This window comes from Silene latifolia, chromosome 2 (assembly GCF_048544455.1).
Source record: "Silene latifolia isolate original U9 population chromosome 2, ASM4854445v1, whole genome shotgun sequence".
NCBI classification, from domain to species: domain Eukaryota; kingdom Viridiplantae; phylum Streptophyta; class Magnoliopsida; order Caryophyllales; family Caryophyllaceae; genus Silene; species Silene latifolia.
The window spans coordinates 188,334,741-188,356,426 of record NC_133527.1 but is presented as its reverse complement, the minus strand read 5'-3'; the positions used below and the strand labels follow the sequence as shown (position 1 = coordinate 188,356,426).

The following is a 21,686-nucleotide window of genomic DNA, read 5'->3' as shown; positions in this document are numbered from 1 at the left end:
CCTGTAAATCTAGTCCATCTCCGGTCTAGTCAACCCAGTTGGCGAACAATTGGCAGGAGAAGTTGACACGACCCAGTTAGTACAAGAGTTTGAACTGGTTAGCACGGCATGTTTGTGGTCGAATAAGCAGAGCTCATTGACACGGTAGCCGCTACTAATGAGTAATAGCAATTTGATAGATGCAATGGCTCATTATGACTGAGTACATGTAGAAGTATTTTTTGGGAGAGTTCGTACAGTTTAGTTAAAAGGAGAGTAGAATATAGTTGGATGTATATCCCGAATATATATATAAAATAGTAAGGACTAAATTATTTACCCTATTGGGTAAACTCTACAAGGTAAAGTTGTTCTTCGACTCTACTGGATCCCGACCCTTAAAGAAAGCAAGGAAATGCATTTTCCTCTAAGATAACCAAGGGGACTGCTCTTCCAATTATTGACGTCCAACTTAATTCTACGAAAACAGTTTCAAGAAGTAAGCCCTCTAGCACCAGGAACATTCACCCATTCAAGTTGGATTTCGACCTCACCAGTTGCCACATTATTCAACCTCAGAACCATGTCTTGCACCAACTTTCCATCCTTCCAAACAATACGACTAGTATCAGATAGGGAATTTTCCCTTGATGGATGAATCTTATCAACCACGGAGCCTGTTGAGAGTGGTTCCAAACCCGCTTTCACATACTCTAAATATGGGTTGATGACTATCTGAGCGTCACCCATTTTGTCGTCGTCGGTAAATGTGTCTTTGTCATACACTGTCTGTGTCAAAAGAAAAAGAAAAAACCTTAAAAATTTATTACTCCCTGTGTCCCGGCCAATAGTTTACATATTCCAGTTTGTGTTTCCTTCGTACCTTGCAAGCATGTTTTGCGTGGTGCGAATGAGTGTGAGTGTAGGGTCCCTTAACACACTTGCATGATCTTACTTAAAAACGTATTCAAAGCATACACTACCTATTGGGTGTATCGGCAGGGAAAAAGAGAGTACTAATCACAGTAATCAGAGCATCTATAGCACTATTGGCTCAATCTTCAAAGTGGTAGGTCATAGACTCGCAGTAATCAAACTAATACAAGAAAGATATAGAACAACCTGTGTTAAATCAAACCGGGATACATGTGCCGGATAGAGGTACATATCCAACTATCCAAGTGTGAGACTCGCAAAGGCTAACTTTTTAAACACAAAAAAACATGTCGTGAAATGAGGGTAAAAAAGCTCATTTTCAAACAAAACCTATTAAGTTTGAAACATTTTGTCACAAAGCTACTTCGCTTTCCTGCCCCTTCTAGGAGAAGTGTCGAATTGGCTTAGAGTCGAGTATATATTCCATACCCATACAACAAACGTCATGATGACATGTGTTTAGTCTTATATGGGAAGAATTGAGGTAATAAAAATTATAACCCACCAACACTTAATAACAATGTTAAGAGCGCGCACAAACAAACAAAAAAAAAAAAAAAAAAAGAGGGGAGAATTCCCAGTCATTCTTTATAGCTGCATTCATCTAGTATGAATCAAACACATGTACGGTACCCGTGATGGAATTGATGGAATTAAAACAAGGTCCTTAAGAGCAACACAGAAGTTAGGACGACTTACTAGGTTGATTGGAGTACCAAGATCGTACACTGCCAGGGTCACCTCATCATTCCAGCTTGGGTTGCAATTATTCTTAACATGTCTTGTCTTCACTTTCTGAAATACATTGCAAAGCTATTAATTTCAACATTCATGCATGAGATATAGCCATAGAAGAGAAGCAAACATCTTATATATGTTTTATTGAAGGTTAGTTTAGACACAAGACTTTTCAAAGTTGTCAAGTAACTATCCGGAACGCAATTCAGCTAATCAAACACTCAATAAACATCCGTAATAGCCATAGAAGAAAAGCAATAACCCTATATACTACGTATGTTTTAATTTCTTTCTTTTTCAGCAAAATCCCTACCTTTCAAGATAGTTTATCATGTTTTAGCTCATATATGTACTGCTATAACTAGAAACAAAACAGGAGGAGAGCTCTTTTTCGGTTCTTTCTCTTTACTTTATCTGTACCCCTCTTGTACCAGTTTATATGGATAAAGTCGAATTTTACATGTTTAACTTGGATTGCTTGGAACGCAGATGTAAGTGTACTAAAAAATTGAATGCAATTTTGATATATTAAATCACATTAAATATATAATAGGCAAATTTTGAATAAATAAAGAAGTAAGAACCAGAAAATTGGATTCACTTAAGCATATTCCGTTCTTGGATACTTTCAGCAAACTAATGCGAACAGCATACCATGTGACAGTGTTCCTGATTGCTCGTAGGATTTGACAGTTTGCTTACAAAATGGTGTAGCAATGGCAGTATGGCACACACCAATACCTACCACACAGTGTGCAAGAACTTTGGCATACTGAAAAAAGGGACACTGATTGCCAATCTTTTCCACAGCATTTAAGGGGGTCGTTTGGTTCAAGAAGATGAAATAAAATAAATAGGAATGTGATATCGTATTAGAATGGAATTAGAATCATCAACTATCTAATTTAATATCAAAATAAGCCAATCAAGCATTGAAACGGATTAAATCCACTCTGATCCATTACTGACACTCAATCAAAGTATCAAACACCCCTAAATCGCTTAAATGTACCTTCAAAGTTAAATTCTTGTTCTAATTACAACATTTAAAGGTTTGATTGGATTGAAAATTTTGGAGGGAAATGAGGGGGGAGACAAAATTCCTCGTTTGGTTAGTAAGTATGGTTATAGGGAACACAAATATCCATTTTCCCTCCCACAAAGCTCAATCAAAATCTCACGAACATTGGAAATAGTCGGAGGGAAAATGACAAAGGCCAGTATTGTCTAGAAGGCTTGGTTACTACGGTAGAACAGTAACAAAGCAAGAAATGACAGAAGAATGTTTCAAAAAGGTTGATTGCAGCGCAGGAAATTAAGACAAGACAAATAGTATTACAAAGATTGTACAGGTTCACAACTCTTTTTTTATATGGAAAAGGGGTCTATCTATTTCCCAAAGAAATTTACTAGGATAAAAGTAAGCATGTAAGGTAGAAGGAACTCCAAACAAATGCAGTGTACCCAGAAATTTGAACATGGAGTAGAACTGATCGTAAGTGATGCTTAGTACCAGTTTCGCTAGAGCAATTTTCACTACTTGGAAGTCAAAGAAGAAATTGTTAGTACTGATTCCTTAACCTTTGCATTCGAAACAAATGGATTACACCTATGAAACATTATCCCGCCAGAAAAATTAAGTCGTTTCAGAACAATGGGGTTTACTCGTGCAATTGTCGTGACATGTTACAAGGCAACTAGAATGGGGAAAAAAAGGTCGGTTAAAGTGGGCAGAACTAAGTCACTGAGGTGAACTGCTAAAGTGGCTGACTTGAGAATAACGCCTTAAAGTTTTCTCGAACAATCAGACTTTTAAATGGCAAAAAAAGGGATGGATCATTAAAATGTAATCCTTTATGACAAGAGCAATACGTATTACTAATGACTGTACTCGATCATGCCTAGCATTCTACATTCATTGGTTCCTTTGCCTTGAACGTAACAATAGATAACACTTATGATCATCCAATCATGCACTTCATGTAGGTACTCCATCATTCAATGCAGGAATGCGTAAACCCATACTTTCCATAACCATGGGAATAAGAGCAATCAAGGCATCATCATCAGACTGAACTATGCTTAAACTGGATCATCCACATCTTATCAAACGTTGTTTTCATTAAGGAACAACTGGCAATTACCCTTTGTTTAAAGGAGGGATTCGGAGAAATGAGAGGCAAAGCCAAGTAACAATTTCCCTTGTTTCAATGGCAAATTGGTTTGGAGGGTCTCTAAGGAGTGGTTAATAAAAGGGCCCTCATTGCACTGTTTAATGTTGTTGTTCAAGCCAATTTGGAATCAAGTCACATGATATATCCTTTCTAGTCTGAAATTTTGTTTGGTGTAAAAGAAGCCACAAGGGCGAATTTAATGCTAACGGCATTTGAACTAGGTCATGAGCACCTCCACTCATGTCTCTACCAGCTTACCTATTTCCAACTTCGATCACCTATATTACCATGATACCTCCAAAATTTGGACCCAACAGTCCTACACAACACCAATGAGTATTACAAACACATCCTTATTAGAATATACTCCCTCCATCCCGGTCATTTGTTTAATTATTCCATTTTCGAGTGTCACAATCAATTGTTTAGCTTTCTATTTTAGGAATGCCTTTCATGTGCAATTTGATCCACTTGTTGTCCAATAATTTGGCTCCCTCCTCTTCCCTTGGTCTTTGTGCCAAAATCAAAGGTAAACAAATGACCGGGATGGAGGGAGTAGGTAGTTAGATAGTTTGTTAAAGTTAGTTAAGCTTGTAACTAACTGCTATAATAAGGTTATACCTGGTTTAAGTCGGTTAAATACTCTCTATATAAGGAGAGTTTCCCTTGTATTGTACTCCCTCCATCCCGATCAATTGTTGTCATTTGTTTTTGCCAGAAAGACCAAGGAAAGAGGAGAAAACAAATAATTAAATTAAAAATGGACCAAATTGGGGGGTGTGAATGATCAGATTGTTCATTAAGTTCATTCTTAAAATATAAAGAATAATTGACTGAGACACCCAAATAGAATAGGACAACAAATGACCGGGACATAGGAAGTAACACACAATTCAATATACAAAAGTAATTCAATGTACACTCAATTCTTCATTCAATTAATTCTTCCATGGCTGCAATTAAACCTCAAAAATCCTCTTTTTCATATTCTTTATAAGCGGTATTTTAATCAAACGTAAACAAATAATCGAGAATCAAATCGATTGAATCACATGAATGAAGAATTAAAAAAGGGTACCTGAGATCCAATAGTGATAACAACATAAGGATCACTGCTGCTTGAATCCTTAACAACAAGATTGATTCCTTTGATTATTTTAATTTTAAGAAGGCCGATCATCGACTCCATTTTGAATTATTTGTTTGTTGTGGAATTTGCGTGTTTTTGGCCACCAAATAATCGAGAATTTTGCGGTTTGAGTGTTGATTCTCCAATGTTTATCATTTCTGATTCTTTACACTTCCAGTCTTCCACCAACCAAAAAGGAATACAGTAATAGTACCCAATAATGCAAGATACAATTGGGCTTCTCTTTTGTCTTCTTTGAAAATACAGTAAATCTACATATGGAGTATTTTACTGTACACTACGGAAACTCGATTTGCTAGCCCCTCTCAAATTCGCTTAGATAGTGTTTGAAAATACGGAATTGATTTTATTTTCATGAAATTGAAATGTTTGAATTCAATTCCAAAATTGCGTTTGGGAAACCCTTGGAATTAGAATTGGAATTGAACTTGGGCTAGACGGATATGGGTCGAGTTCATTGGATATTTTATATTTGAAAAAAAATTAATATTGTCTCGGGAAATATTTGCGATCGGAAAAAATATCACAAATAAAAATAGGGGGTTGATTTATATCGACGACGTTTTAGTAAATATCGACGACGTTTTAAAAAAAAAAGACGATAACTGCCCTTCCACTCATCCAACACTTTCTCTCTCTAAAAAATTTCCTCTCAACTTCAACTAAATTAAAAAAAAAAACAACAACAATTAACAACACGACGGATCTCGAATCACCGGTACTTAAACAACTTAATCGCTTCATTATTTGGTTAATTTTTTTTTCCGCACCGCTAAATATATTCGATAATTGATTTACGTCACGTATTGATTTAGTAATAATAAACATTGCAATTTTTCTGCGTAAATCTAAAATTTGTACCCCCAAGGTTGAACCGTGGACCAAACTTTGAGATCTAACGTTCAACCATGGACCAAACGTTGGAAAGCAACGTTTGCCGTGGTCCAAACGTGGGAAATCAACGTTTGCCGCGGTCCAAACGTTGGAATCCCACGTTTGGCCGCGGATAATTTTTTTTTTTTTTTTTTTAAAATTCATAAAAAAAAAAAAAAAAATTATCCGCGGCCAAACGTGGGATTCCAACGTTTGGACCGCGGCCAACGTTGATTTCCCACGTTTGGACCACGGCCAACGTTGGTTTCCCACGTTTGGACCATGGCAAACGTTGGTTTTCAACATTTGGTCCATGGTCGATTGTTGAATCTCAACATTTAGTCCATGAACTAGTTCATTTTTAAAAAGAAAAAAACGTGTTTAATACGTTTATTTGCCGATTTTTTAAATTTATTTAAGTTTTCTAGTCGATGTGCGTTAATTTCTAACATCTTTTAATTAGTTTAATGCAATGAGAGATCGAAATGTAGTTAGCTTTTAGTAGAATTTGAGAGAAAATTGTTTAGAGAGAGAAAATAGTGTAATTATGCAAAGGGCATTATCGTCTTTTGGAATGAAAACGTCGACGATATTTACTAAAACGTCGACGATATTTACAAATCGGGTAAAAATATTGTGATGAAATTTGTGTAACAAAATAAAACGTAAAAAGTGATGGAATTGAAATTTGTGTAGGTAGTTGAGAACCCAAAAATTTAACTTAGCTTGGAATTGATAAGGAATTTAGTCAATTCCAATTCCAAATTCTAGTGGTTCCCAAACACTTGAAATGTCTCAATTACGGAATTCAATTCCAATTTAAGGTTTCCAAACATACCATAATCTAAGGTCAGGGCGAAAGTAGAACTTAAATTTTAGGATAGCCAATTTTTGTAATATTGCCTTATACTTATGTTAAGACGTCGTATATAGGATTTTTGGGTAGTACAAATCGATTATCTTTTTGGGTAGTACAAATCGATTATCTTAGTCATTTTTTGGAAGTTTGGGACAGTAAGTGTGTTACCTTTACTACTAGTTAGACTATCCTCAAGCAAGATGATGAGAAACGTCACGACCTTATTGGGTCAAAGTTAATCTAAACAACAAATTAACATGACCTCTTTGTCAACAAAGGTTAATTGGTGACCTCTTTTGCTTACCTTGATCTATTTGATAATCTTATAGGGTTGTTTCTAAAAAATAAAAAAGACAATTCAAAAATGTGTCCAAATATAAAATGATTATAGTTGCTTATATAGTTTTATATTTGAAAAATAGAGTAAGACTGAAGTTTTGGTGGGGTAGAAAATGTGGAAAGTGATTATTAAAAGAAAAATAATTGAGTTGATTACTTAGGTTATAATCTTCTGCTTGAGAGGATGCAAATAAGTTAATATTTATAATGTGAGATTAAGAGTAAAATTGGGTCGTGACTCAATTAGGTCGACCCTTACTTGGGGATGACTTTAGGGTCCTAAGCTGTATATTCATGGGACAAAACAAAACATCTATGCAAACGTCTGATATATTCATACTTCGTATGACGGTGAGGAGAGGACGGTAAATAGGACTATACTATAAGTTTATAGGGATAATGACGGATCGGTTTGGGCTCGGGTCACATTCTTTCATTGTCTATCAGTTACTTTAAAATCTCATCCAACCCGTTCTTCATCAATTAAATTTTTAGTATAGGCATTTCTAGTGTTAATTTTGAAACAACCAATTTCACATTTCTTTAATTTTTAGCATGGCCTAGGAGTACGGATGAGTGGCAGTTGACTGTTGAGCCATGAGTTACCGAACCAGCTAGGTTTAGCACGGGCACGACTCAGGTGCGACATTGTTGTAAGTCAGGTTATGTTATCAATTTTTTTTTTTTTTTTGGTACGAATGTTATCGATTTTGTAAAAAGGGTCACACACGAGTCCACCCGATAGCCTATTTAACAGCCCATTACCAAGAAAATTTATACAACCGAATTAGCAGGGCCTATTGTGCTCCGGTTGGCACTAATAATGACAATTGATCTATGCAATGGCCCATTGATAGGGTACATGTTTGGATATAACCCAATCATTATTCGCGGTCGACGTATTAGTTATTACAGTGTTTGATTTGGGAATATTTTAAACTAGTTGTTGTATTAGAAGTAAAGCTTTAGGCCGAAAAATGTGATTGTAAAACTACACCGGAATGAATGAAGGAAAAAAATACTTGTAACTATTATCACGATAGAATTGAACTGTTTGGTCGTAAAATTACATATTTACGCTCTAATATTTTTACCACAATTTCAATACAAATATCACTCTAATAACTAGAACTCTGATAATAAGGGGTGTATGTGAGAGGGTGGCGTCGAAATTGGACACCGCTGCCCTATCATCATCCTTTTTCCAAACCATACAACTAAAAATTTTGCGTATTTAGATTGCAAAACCTTCTTATTCTACTCTACGACATGGAGAATTAATGAGGCGCTTTATTTTAGAGGACAAAATGACAAATGGTATGATTACATAGCACATGGAGATTTTGGAGGCGTCACCTACACTAACCAAAATATCAAGCGTAAAAACGTAAAAGGAACACGGTAAAAAATACGGAGTAAAATTTAGAAACTCGGATAACAATTACTCGTAACATTCTTTAAATACACACACTGACTTAAATTTAGAAGGTGTCACACATGCCGGATATGTGATATGATCACAGATCAAAAAGGAAATGTTGGGATATTCACCAACACTTATCGGTTATCACAATATTAAGGATAAAAATGTAAATTGGACTCGGTTTTATTTAGGTTTTCTTCTTTTTTTGGTTCAAATGGTTACGGGTATGAATCAAACCATCGACTTCACGGTTAGAGTAATAGAACTCTCACCACACCACTTGTACTAATTTTTATTCTTACTCGATTTTATCTAGGTAAAAGGTTCTATTTAAGAAACATTGCATATTATATTATTCAAAATATCATTACTTATTAAATAAACTAATTTAAGAAACAAACTACGTGGTGACCATCTATCCTGTCAAGCTGGTATAGGTCGGACAAGGCAAGAAGCGGGCCCGGGCTCATCCCTTAAGAGGGGCGGGCTGTCACGATCTGACCCGGGATCCGTTATGTTTGACCGAGCCTATCCCATATAGCCATTTTTTTTTTTTGAGTTTGGGCGAGTTGGGTTGTAAAAGAATGGCCCAAATAAAGGGTCGATTGTGCCGGGCTAGCACACGGGCAAACCTTGAAAAAATTTACCCAACCGGAATAAACTGATACGATAAAGTTGACTCGAGAGTATAAATTGTCTGAAAAATGTGACTCGAACTTGACCCGAAAGATTCGAATTAACCCGGCTCAAATTGAAAGTGACTAAACCGAAATGATTTGATAGACTCTAAGTGACCTAGTTAAGGCAAAATTCTGGCTCGAAATGACCCAGAATGACCGACCGACCCGAAAATCGCAGATTTAGAATGACCATATCCCAAAATAATCCGACCCCAAAACAATCCGGTAAATTGTTAATCCAAAGATGACCAGATCCGGACAGATTTGCCAGGTTTACACACGGGTTATCGCGCTGGACATGTTAGGTAGGGGAAACTGACCCGTCACGCAGGCTAAATATAAGACCGTCATACCCAAAAATGACCTAGTTAAGACAAAATTCTGGCTCGAAATGACCCAGAACGACCAATCGACCCGAGAACCGCAGATTCAGAGTGATCATATCCCAAAATAATCCGACCCCAAAATAATTCGGTAAATTGTTAATCCAAAGATGACCAGATCCGGACAGATTTGCCAGGTTTACACATGGGTTATCGCACTGGACATGTTAGGTATGAGAAACTGACCCGTCACGCAGGCTAAATATAAGACCGACATACCCAAAAGTGACCTAGTTAAGGCAAAATTCTGGCTCAAAATGACCCAGAACGACCGATCGACCCGAGAACCGCAGATTCAGAGTGACCATATCCCAAAATAATACGACCCCCAAAATAATTTGGTAAATTGTTAATCCAAAGATGACCAGATCGGGACCGATTTGCCAGGTTTACACATAAGTTATCGCGCTAGACATGTTAGATAGGGGAAAGTAACCCATTACGCAGGCTAAATATAAGACCGTCTTACCCAAAAAAAATTTTGTAAGAAATTGGAAAAACCAAATCTGTTGGATAACATTCTTTAAAAACTGACTAGCAAGTCCTCCAATGGTAGAAGGTGGCACACATGCAAAAATGTGAAATGCATGTGGGTAATCGTCTGCGCTACTCAAACAAGTGACGCCGCCCTTTGAAGCTTTCAATATTAGCCACTTACATTATCCTCTTCAATATTTTACTCACTTTTTAAATTTGCGTGTAACTAACTTAGACAAAGTAGCTAGCGTTGAATTTTAATTATTATATTTATGTCACTATCGGGTGTTGTTGTTGATAAGTATGAAGATTTTACTTTTATTAAATTAAACAAAAGAATGAAAAAAATCAGTTAGTCTCTATTAAAACAGATAACATCCGTCTTAATATTAATACGATTGAAGTACTATATTATTTGTGTATACACGATAAATTGTTGTTTTTTTCTCTTATTTTTATTACTTGGTCTGTTTTAAGATTAAGAAAAAAAATATATCCGTCTTAAAAAAGAATTTATTTATTTGAAAAATAAAAATAAAGTTGTGTGTGTACTATGTCAATAATATTACATCACATGGGCCCTATAACCTAATTTTAGCAATTGCGTGCAAATAATTGAGTAGTTTTTTTCGCAAAGGTATGTAATAAAGGTTGTGAATTATGAAGAGATGTTGCAAAAATGCAACTTGTGGACGTCTCTTTTCTTTCTTTCTTTATCATGTGGAAAAGGAAATTATACTGTTTTCTCTTAATCATTTTGGATAAGTAAACACCAAGTCACCGAGGTAAATGCTTGAGATCAACAGTAAGTCAATAATTCCGTTTTCATCACTTAATTACGCGATAGACCATTTTTTTTTCAACGAAGCGCGCACTTAGTCGCATTACAATAGGGGGAGGGGGAATCGAACCTGAGACCTATTGTCCAGGATACCTCCGTCTTAACCACTAGACTAAGACATCTTCGGTACGATAGACCATTTCTTAAGGCTCATATAAAACGATTTTATATTAAGTCATATATTTCATATGTCTCAATCAATTATTATCACTGGTTTTGGTACAATGGTCGATGTTCATTTCATTTCGTAAATACCTTTGTCTATAAAAGTTTAAAATTATTAATTTTAAATACAGTATTTTATATGTATTCATTAAGACAAATCGAACAAAGTCCCTTATACCTATATTTCCCGTTATGTATTGAAAATTATTTAAAAGATTTGCATCCCTTATGAGTAGTTTCTAAAAAGTAAATGATAACCATTCACCGAAACGGGCGAGTATTAATATTGTGGTACTTTTGTAGTAAAAGAACCATCAACTAAGAAGACATTATTGTCTTACAGTGTCAAACCGACTCATACAATAATAATTACTGATATATCAAATGTACAAAAGACTGCCTAAACTAAAGAACTTAAATTATACAAATGGTGAGATTTTTTATCTTATAGTGTAAAATCGATTCATTATTGATAATGAAAAGTAGAAAAGACTGTCTTAGAAAAAACTAAAGAATTTAAATAGTATTAATACATGGAAATAGATATCCCATAAGCACAAATTCTCATTTTTTTTTTTTTTTTTTTTTTGATAATGATTAAATTCTCATTTATAACTGCACTATTTCAAAGAACAAGTAGAAGAGTAAATAGAAAAGGAGTTGTTAAAGGTCACAAGCTTATAATCGTCACAAGCAAGACGATCTGCTCCGTAAGACGGAAAGGCAAAATACTCCGTAGGATTTTCCTAAAGCACTCCATAAGTCAATTGAAAAATGATTCTTCTACTATACATGTCTACCTGCATCAAGATATTGAAGTGCTCAAATCTATCGACTAGAACTTAGTGCACACAAATTCCAAAACATATCAGACTTTGTAACTAACACCTTTAATCTCTTCTTTTTATTATTTTATTTTCGAAAACTATACGAAATAACCAATAAAATTTACTTTTGTATTGACTCTAAATTCAAAGTTTCGGACATCAATTTAAATATTTTATCATCACTGGCACAAGCTCTTATTGTAACCCGATGTAAATAATATTTTCTGACCGTCAGAAGCAAGAGTTAATGAATCGATTTTATGTCGATTATAGAACAACCTTCTAGATCAAGGTAGTAGACAACTCACATCACTCCTAGTCCCCCCACACACTCCCGACATGCATATAATCGAAAATATAATGATAAAATAATGCTAAAATAATTTCTTATACATGCAAGGTCCACCTCCTGACCCGACCATGTTGCATGCAGACCCAAATAAATAGGGCACTTGAAATAAAATCACACAACAATTAGTCTTGCTGAAAACGGGTCGGAGCAAGTGACGGGTAATGCCACTCACAAAACGGATAGGGGGGACAAGGTGGGGGCACCCCCATGTGCTTTCCTCTCTCCTCTATTTGGGTCATTTGTGAGAGGAAATGGTATCCGTCACTCCAAAGTGACGGATACGTGCCGTCTTCAATGAGATTTTGTAATCACATAATCACTCTGGCTTTGTAGGACACAATTTTGATTGCATTTTTAAAGTCATTAACTCTTATTTAAAAACGTCTTAATCTAAGACCGCTCTCACAATGATTATAATTATAATAGAGGTAAAATGAAAGAAGTTGTGAGACATTTTTCGTTAAGAGGGTCTTAAGCAATTAAGCAAGACCTAATCTTTTAAATTTGGATATCGAACCTTCACCTTTATTTTTTTAATATATCTCTAATTTGGTCATATTTTCACAATGTAATCAATTGAATTAATTAGTAAAAATTAAAAATGAAAAAGCACTATATGGTTATTACTCCCTTATATTCACAATAAACCTCCCATTTTATTTTGACACAAAAATTAAGAAAACACACTACCCCACCATATAAATAAGTTTGAACCACACAAATACACTACCCCACCATACAATTAAATTTGGACCACACAAACACTTACCAAAAAAGGAAATAGGGAAGTTATTGTGAATAGACGGAAATGAAAATAGGGAGTTTTATTTTGAATAGGAGGGAGTAGTTTCTAATTATCTTACGAGTGGGTAGTACTTCGTATTTGTTAGCTACTAATTTAGAAATGAAATTAGCTAAAATAATTAAGACAATTATCGACATAATTGTGAGAAATGGTTTAAGAAATAGCTAGGCTTTCTCTTTCTTAAGACGAAAATATTCATTTTAATGAAAAACGGAATCAAATTCCTGACACAATTAGTCTTGCTGAAAACGGGTCGGAGTAAGTGACGGATAATGCCACTCACAAAACGAATAGGGGGACAAGGTGGGGACACCCCCATGTGCTTCCCTCTCTCCTCTATTTGGGTCATTTGCGAGGGAAAATGGTATCCGTCACTCCAAAGTGACGGATACGTGCCGTCACAAATGAGATTTTGTGTTCCTGACATTAATATTTATAATACGCTAAACTTTTATTAATGACCTAGACAAATACCCCAATCATATGGTACTTATATCCATTTTACCATTGAAACAGATATTATCGTCTTAAATAAGAATGTGCGTTAAGAAATCGAGGAAAGGAATAGGAGAGGAAATCAATCAAGAGATGAGTTAATTGAAAACAAGGATGGACCAATAAGTAGAGATTATGCCATCACATCACATCTTCATAATTGAGAGGTAGTGTCCCCAAATTAATTCCTACCGTCAAGGAGGTTCAAGGACCTATTTGACACTGACAATAATGTCTTGGCTAACTCCTTTATTAATTCCAACAAATAAAAATACCCATCAAAGTATACTACTCCATAGTACAATTGCTGAATAAAGGCGACCTTCCGTGACCTACTGACCTTCCTTCCTCATCGCGGCGAAGCCGGAATTTTTCGTCAAATAAGGTGGAAAATAATGTCTTCGTAAAGTATGTAAAACTAAAGATATTTGTCGAGTAAAAGCCGCGTTGCCAAAACGTGATAAAACATAATGGCCTTATGGAGTTGAATGGAGGGAGTATAGGTTTTCATCATCCATGGGGTGGTGGCGGTTGCAGGATGCCATGATTTGAACTCTACGGGAGCAAATATTTAAACGGGGATGAACGGGTAAGGTATGACCGTATGAGGAAATTAAACTCGATAAAAAGTAGAAAAGTTCATATTTTCATCTAGCCCTAGTTTCACACTCGCTCCAGTACCAAAATACGTTCAAACATGGTTAAAAACTTTATACAAAATCTTATATGAGACCGTTTCCGACTGTACAAAAGTATGTAACTATGTAAGGAGTGGTTAAATAACCTAGTCTTAGTAGGCATAGGGAGTTCGGTTTCTTAAAGAGTTGTAGAGGTGGCCACCATACTTTTACTACAATAATAATAATGTGAACAATGTTTCAACACATCAATAAATTTACTGGATTAATGATCACACTTCAATTAATGTGTAAACCGCAACGACCAAAGCTCTATCATAGTTCTATCCTACGAGTAATTAATTACTACAAAATCAATTTATTCAAACTACTTTGGCAATTTTACTCTCCCGTTTCAAGAAATATCGACCACTAAACAACCAAATGAAAACGATATATTTAAACACAAAATTAAGACCGGAATATCTGAAAAACAATTAAACTAAACATCGGTCTAATCTCATCTCCTGTTATTAAAACTTATCCAAACACAGCCAATTAATATCGACATTTGTTTAATTAATTCATCGATCGATTTCAACCCGTAAACAATCAATCAATCACTCTAATCGAATTAAGAAAATTCAGCCTTATTTTATTACTAAGAGTGAAGTAGAAAAACACCACAGTAACATCATAGGTACAACTTAACTTTTACCCCTCACAGAAAACATACACCACTTTTCTTCTTCTTAAACCACATAATTAAAAAAAAAAAGTAAATAAATTAAAATTAAAACTCAAAAATAAAAATAAAAAAAAAATAAAAAAAAATAAAAAAAAAAGGAAAAAGAAAAAGTGGGATGGGGAATTAAAAGGTAGAGATTAGAAGAAGAGATAGAGATTGGGAATTGAGTAGAAGTGGTGGTGTGTGGGCCCCTCTCCCCACTCACTCAGCTACATCAATCAAACTTTTTTGCTGTACTGAGTCGACTCAGTGGCCCCCATCCGAGTCACCCAACTCGGTCACGCCCCTTTTCTCTCCCCTCTCTCCTAACATCACGTCTTGTCCTGTGAACAATGAACCTGACCAAAAATTATACACCTGAGTCAACTCGGATCGACTCGGACTGAGTTAGCCCCGAGTTGGTGAGTTGCGGTCGGCGAGTTGCCAGGCCGAAGTGGTAATAAGCGGTCTAGAATGCCAGCCAAGCATAAGACAACCGTCGTTCTCCTCAACACCGTAACCTTCACCGCCTGCGAAATACTCTAACAACATGCTGGCTTGTTTAAACGCGTTAGAACCGAGGTGAACCGGAGTGAAGCCGGCTGAGTTGAACCGCGTTTTCCATTGGGTTGAGGTTTCGTGTCGTTCGATACGGTCTGGACCGTCACAGGCGACAATGTTGCAGATTTGTTTGCCCAAGTAGACTTCCGTCATCATCTTATCATCGTTGTTGACACAGGTTTCGAGAGAATCGAACATGGTTGAGTAATAATGTAAAGATTCGTTGAACCGATCCAAGAAAACCGGACCGTTATGGTTTGCTTCCTGCTCCACCACAGTAACAATAACCGGGTTCACGTCTTTGATCATACCCAAGACTTTCTCAACCGCGCCCGGACGAGACAATAACCGGTGTAGATCAAACACGGAATTAACCGCGACCACTTCAGACTCCGGTTTAAGATCTAACAAACCCGGTTCAAGATCAGTCAACGAATTTGCAACAAACCCACGGTACTCAAACTTAATATGAATCGAATCAGCAAACTGAGCTAACTTCCATCCAACTTCCTGCAACCGGTCAGAATTATCCGGAGCCGGCGGTCCAATCCCGGTTAACCTAAAAATCGGAGGACCTTCCGGTCGAAGAGCCAACGCTTGCATCAAAGCCGGCCATTGCATTCCTTGATTCATACTAAAATCAATCACATGCACCTTAGATTTCCCACTAAACGCCTCTAAAATCGCTTGATTAGCAGTAAAATGAGCAAATTTTAAATACGGACATGTCTCGTAAAAATGAATTTGCAACATTTCACTCAAATTATCATCAAACGGAGGTACACTAGAGCAAATCTTATAAACTCGACGAGCTAACGCTTCCGCAAAATAAGTGGCAACTTTTCTCATAGATCCGGCTTGAGAAGTCGCTAAAAACCCAATTTGTTTCACTAACGCTTCCCCTAATCCCATATTCTTTTGTTGAATCGCCTCGGCACACGCCATTAGCGTGTGCACGAGTCTAATTCCGTTTTCTTGTGCGTCAACAACAACTACCGGTCTAGCCGAACCAGAACTTGTAATAGCAGAACTACTTTTTAGTCTTTTACTCTCCCTTTCCCTCGGGTTCGAGCTCGAACCCGAGGCAGGGCTATCAATATTAGCTGTTGTGACAGGAGATAAAATAGCCTTACCTGGAATAGCTTTTAGATCATAATCTGAAAAAGAAGTATCCACGTCAGTAACCCCGGAAATTGACCCGGTCGATAGGACCGGGTCAAGCGGGGTTGAACTCGCGGATAACATCGATTCATACCATGTAGATAGATCTGAGGGATTATAATGAACAGTATTATCATTAACAAGATGAGATAATCCACCTTCTTCTTGAGCATTACCAATAACTTGTTCTAATTGTTGTAATTTTTGGGCTACTTGCATCATATCTGATGACCGTACTTTATACCCTAAAACGGCAAGTAACTCGTCGTTTTGAGCTTCATCGTTCTCCACCCATAACTTTGACTTTCCCATCATCTCCGATGAAGATGACTTCCCGTTGACCGGATTATCTGGGTTTGTAAAAATATGTTCTCTTTTCATTTTTTTTTTCTTTATTTTTTTAATATTTTTTTTTGGGTATTTTCTCTCACTAAGATTTTGATGTTGGTTGATGAATGAACAATAATATAAGAAGGGAATATAATTTATTTTTGGGAGATTTTTTTGTGGGGGAAAAAGGCGGTGAAATAAAAGAGAGGTTGGTAAAAAATAATTAAAAAAAAAAGGAATAATTAGGGGAGAGAGGAGAAGAGTGAGAGTACGTACGACTGCAAAACTGCAGAAAACGATGTGTGTGTGGAGGAAGGAGAGGAGAGAGAGAGGGAGAGATGGAGATGAATAATGAGCAGAGCTCGTGATGAGGCTCGAGATTCAAGGTATAGGACAGCTGGCTTGCTTCTTTCAGATAAAAATATTTATCGATTAGTCTTTTGTAAAACGGTTTTTCAATAAATTTGTATGAGACGGAGCTAGTAAAACTGTAAGTAGAATGTTAGTGAAAAAGTTGGTATTTTTTTTTTTCGATAAGGTAAGAAAATTAGAAAAAATTGGAAGACATAGTTGAAAAAATTGAAAAAGTTGGTATTGTGAGAGTACGTTTTAGTGTTGGAAGTGATAATGATTAAGTGAATAGTCTTTTATAAGACGGTTTTCTAATTTTGGGTAAAACGGAGGTAATTTATCGAAGGATTGTGAGGGTGGTGAAAAAGTTGGTATTGAAAGGACATGTTTTACAATGTACTTTCCGGTCAATTATTTTCATTTTCCTTGCTAGGATATTGTCGATATATTTTTACGTTCTTGTTTCTGACCTACGTATATAAAAGTTGTTTTTCCTTCTCATGTACTTCCTCCATTCAACTCCACTCTACCTATTTCACTTTTGTACACTATTCACAATTGTGTATTCAATTTCGATTTTCTCTCGATACGTAGGTGGAAATATATTCATGTGGGATCTTGTTTGATTAAATCTTTACTGAAAGATAAAAAAATATCTAACTTTTATAATTTTTGCAAATACGTAGCTAACGATATTTAATGCGTAAAACACGCGTTGGCAAACGTGAAAAAGGAAAGTGGTAGAGTGGAGTTGAATGGAGGAAGTATTTTTTTTTTAAAATTTTTTTATTATGTATATATTTTTTTTTTTGGCCGATTTATCAAGAAATAGGTCAGTAGTAGTCTGTGGATGGCCGTAGCTATGACAGGCGAGGTCGGTCCTTGCTGGTATTTCATATTTTTGTATAAAATCATCATTTAGCACACCTCGATTCAATGACTAATACTCCATCCGTCCCAGACTCCTAGTCATTTGTTGTCTTTTTTCAATTTGGGGTGTCTCAGTCAATTGTTGTCCTTTCTATTTTAAGAATGCATTTGATAAGCAATTTGATCATACACATTTAATTTAGTCTACTTGTCATCTAATGATTGGTTCCCTCATTTTTTCTTGATCTTTGTGCCAAAACCAAATGACAACAATTAACCGGGATGAAAGGAGTATTAATTATCCACACACAAACTAGTTTAAATCTCAACCTTTTTTTTATCGTTTTCTCTAAGATCCATCACTAGTTCACTGTTGATCGGGATAAATAAATAAAAAATTTAAATAAGCGACCTTCTACAAAAAAAATTTGCAAAAAATTGACCTTGTTTAAACAAAAATAAAATGAAAGAGAAAAGGGTGGAGTTGTACATGAGATGGGGAAAGTGCTTTTTGGTGAGTGTTAAAGGACAATTATAGAGTATATTTATTTCTTTATTTGGGGGTGGGTAAATAACTTAAAACAGTAAAAAGTAAACCGTACGATAAGGCAGTAAGCCAGTTAGATGTAAGCATTTGGACAGGCTAGTAGTGGTAGTGAACTCAAATCTGACTAAGCTAGTAATAAGATAAGATAGGATAGGCCTGTGTCGTTTATTACAGTATTTTACACTTTTACTTTTAATTATTACTTCCGTTTTTGGTAAATCTTATAACTAGATTAGTTCCTTAAGTAATTACCCTGATGGGCCTGATTTGGATCTCTCACCATTGTCTTGTTGATGGATGGGTAACTAATTAGTCGTGTGACTTGGTGAATGGAGATGATATTGAATTTGGATGAGTGATACTCATCTGGTGCGCCATAATTTTCGTTTCGATAAATTGTTATCTGTCATATTTTATATAAAAATCATTTAAGTATGTGAAATAAATAATTAAAGTAAATAACGTATGTTTACAAGCACACAGTAATCCAGTTGTTGTCACTTAGAAGAACTCTGTATACCTTTTCCGTTCCATTTAATTATTTAAGTTTAATTTTCATAATTCATTTGGTGAGACGATTTAAATAAAATCTCACATGACTATCTTTTATGTTATATATTAGAAGTTGTATTGGAGATTCTCCTAACTAGTGAATAGTGCCGAAAAAACAAACGTAAAGAAACAAATGAAACAGAGGAAGTATATGTTTAGTAGTAGGCACAATTTTACTACTGTACAAGTACTGAAGCTCGCAATACCAATTCTCAAATAAATAGGTATGGAGTATGAACTACCAAATTCGAGAAGTAAGCTATGTTGAAATGCATGAACATGTATTTTGCTTGAACTCGATCAAAACTAGGACAATAAGTCCAATTGTCCAAACCCTTGGAACATTGTATGATTTGTATCCGATAACTTAACACGGAATAAGGATACCATAATGGTTTGTTGCGAAACGAAAACACGAATAATTCTTGTTGTGGATACCTTGTATGAGTAAGATAAGTATGTATTAAAACTAATTACCATTTTCGTTTATACTGAAAATAAGGTGTACTTCTCTCTCTACCAAATCTCCTCTCCACTCTCTCTAGAAAAACCTAAAACAAAACCCATTGTTTCCGCCGCCTCCACCAATCACATACACTCCCCCCTTCTTCACCTACCTGATCGCCGGTGATGGGCTCATCCAAGGGCTTGTCTCCGGCGATCCCCCACATCTCCCACCTCGTTTAACCCATTATGGACCCCACCCTTTTTGATCTCGGGTCGGACACCTCGTTGTTTTAGGCCGATCGTGGTTGCTACTTTAACCATGGGACACCCATCCCTCCGATTCCTCGTCTTGTCGCTGAAATCCGTACATGCAATGAAGGGGTGATCCCCTTTCCCCCACCCCTGGTAAGTCTCTTGTTGTCCTGCCTTTTTTCGGCCTCCATGGTGGTTGTGCCGATGTGGTTTCTGACGAGTTTCGTCTTTTGTTGTGTCTGTCTTTGAATCTTGCTGTTTGGGTCGGTTAAGACCGATTGGTGATCTCCCCATCTCCCCCACCAATCGGTTTCTTGCCCGGTTTTTATGCGGTTTGTATTTGGGTCGGATTTTGGTCCGATTGGTGATCCCCCCCACTTCCCCCACCTTTCGGCCCAGTTTCCTTATAGTGTCGGGTTAAGAGCTTAGCTCTTCGGGTCAGTTTGGACCGTTTGGTGATCCCCCCATTTTCCCCACCAATGGGTCCCATGTCCTGTGTGTCGGTGTTGGTGTTGGTTGCATGTATGGCGGTGGTCCTGGGAGGCTTTGTGTGGTGAAATGGGTGTCCTTTGCTGGTTTGTGGCTGTTGACCGGATTGTCAGCTTTTTTCTTCTATGTCGTCGTTTGTGTGTTGCGTTGGTGTCCGTCTTAGTCGGGTGGTGTGAGGTATTGGGTTTGGTGTTCTTTTCGTGGGAGATGCTTGGTAGGTGGAGTTTGGGTTTTGGCTGTGTTTTTGGTTGGGAGGGATGTGGTGGTTTCCATTACTGTTAAATGGATTTTTCCTGTTTTTTGTGTCTTCGAATAAATTTAGCCGTATTTTCAAGGATATTTTGGGTGTCCTGTCTCATTATCCTTGGGTGGTTGGCCATCGATTGGTGTCTGGTTCGGGTTGGATCCGTTGGAAGACGGTGCTTTAACGCATTTATGGACAGAAGATTGGTCGAGGAGAATCCTTTGAGGTGGTTTGTGTACAAGCTGGGTTTGTTGGTCCGTCGTTCGTGTGACTGTAGAGTCCGTTTGTCTTGGTGTAGGAGTTCATACTCCATCGGATGCGACTGTTGTTGTCTGTCATCCACCATCCCTTTCTACGCTCTTGTGGCGTAAGTGCACCACGCCCTCGTCACTCCGCAACTCACAGGGATCGAAGGCTTCCAGAAAATGTTAGCTGCTGGCACAACGTCGATAAGGTGTCTTGCGCCCACTATTTCGTACTCCACCAACTTGCTTTTGCTACCAGACATGGTCTTTGGCTAGGTTTCAATTTTCGTATAGTAGTGTTGTGTACTTACAAGTGTAATAAGGGCGTAGTTTGCCTGAACGTTATGTATGTGTACCTTTCTTGACTGCTGTCAAAAAAAAAAAAAAAAAAAACTAATTACCATTTCAAAAAGATAAGTATGTATTCAACGTAACATTAGCTCATAACTAGCGGCGAAGCCAGGATTTGAGCTTAGGGGGCGAAAATTTTAAGGGAACCAATGAGTAATAACATAAGGTATATGATCACTTGGCCACTGCAGCCCCCGAAGGGGGTGGCTTACATGGTCCATGTGGTGGTGCGGAAATGCATGGACCCGGGGGGATTCAACCCATCGTCATCAAAAAAAATTAAAAAAATATAAGGTATACTCGAAAAAAATTCAAAAAATTGACTAAAATCTTTGAAAATTCCAGCTCCCAGGGGGAGAGCGCCTCTGCAACCCCTTAGCTCCACCACTGCTCATAACCGTAGTTATATTGATCATAAGTAAAAAACCATAATATGATGAGAGTGC

General features: G+C 36.8%; 3 protein-coding genes across 3 annotated transcripts in view; all 3 read right to left on the bottom strand.

The window, feature by feature from the left end:
* Positions 1-21,686, bottom strand: part of LOC141643916 (uncharacterized) — a 226,123-nt gene that overhangs the window by 97,304 nt on the left and 107,133 nt on the right. The gene's annotated exons all lie outside the window — the stretch shown is intronic.
* LOC141643911 (protein C2-DOMAIN ABA-RELATED 7-like) lies at positions 162-6,751 on the bottom strand. The gene is made up of 4 exons (XM_074453300.1): positions 6,689-6,751; positions 4,906-5,291; positions 1,615-1,710; positions 162-768 (listed from the first exon to the last, which is right to left on the bottom strand). Exons 2-4 carry the CDS (start codon positions 5,014-5,016, stop codon positions 472-474), a joined length of 504 nt encoding a protein of 167 aa, XP_074309401.1. The 5' UTR covers positions 5,017-5,291; positions 6,689-6,751; the 3' UTR covers positions 162-471.
* LOC141643900 (DELLA protein 2) lies at positions 14,748-17,486 on the bottom strand. The gene has a single exon (XM_074453283.1). The coding sequence runs from the start codon at positions 16,941-16,943 to the stop codon at positions 15,249-15,251; it is 1,695 nt and encodes a 564-aa protein (XP_074309384.1). The 5' UTR covers positions 16,944-17,486; the 3' UTR covers positions 14,748-15,248.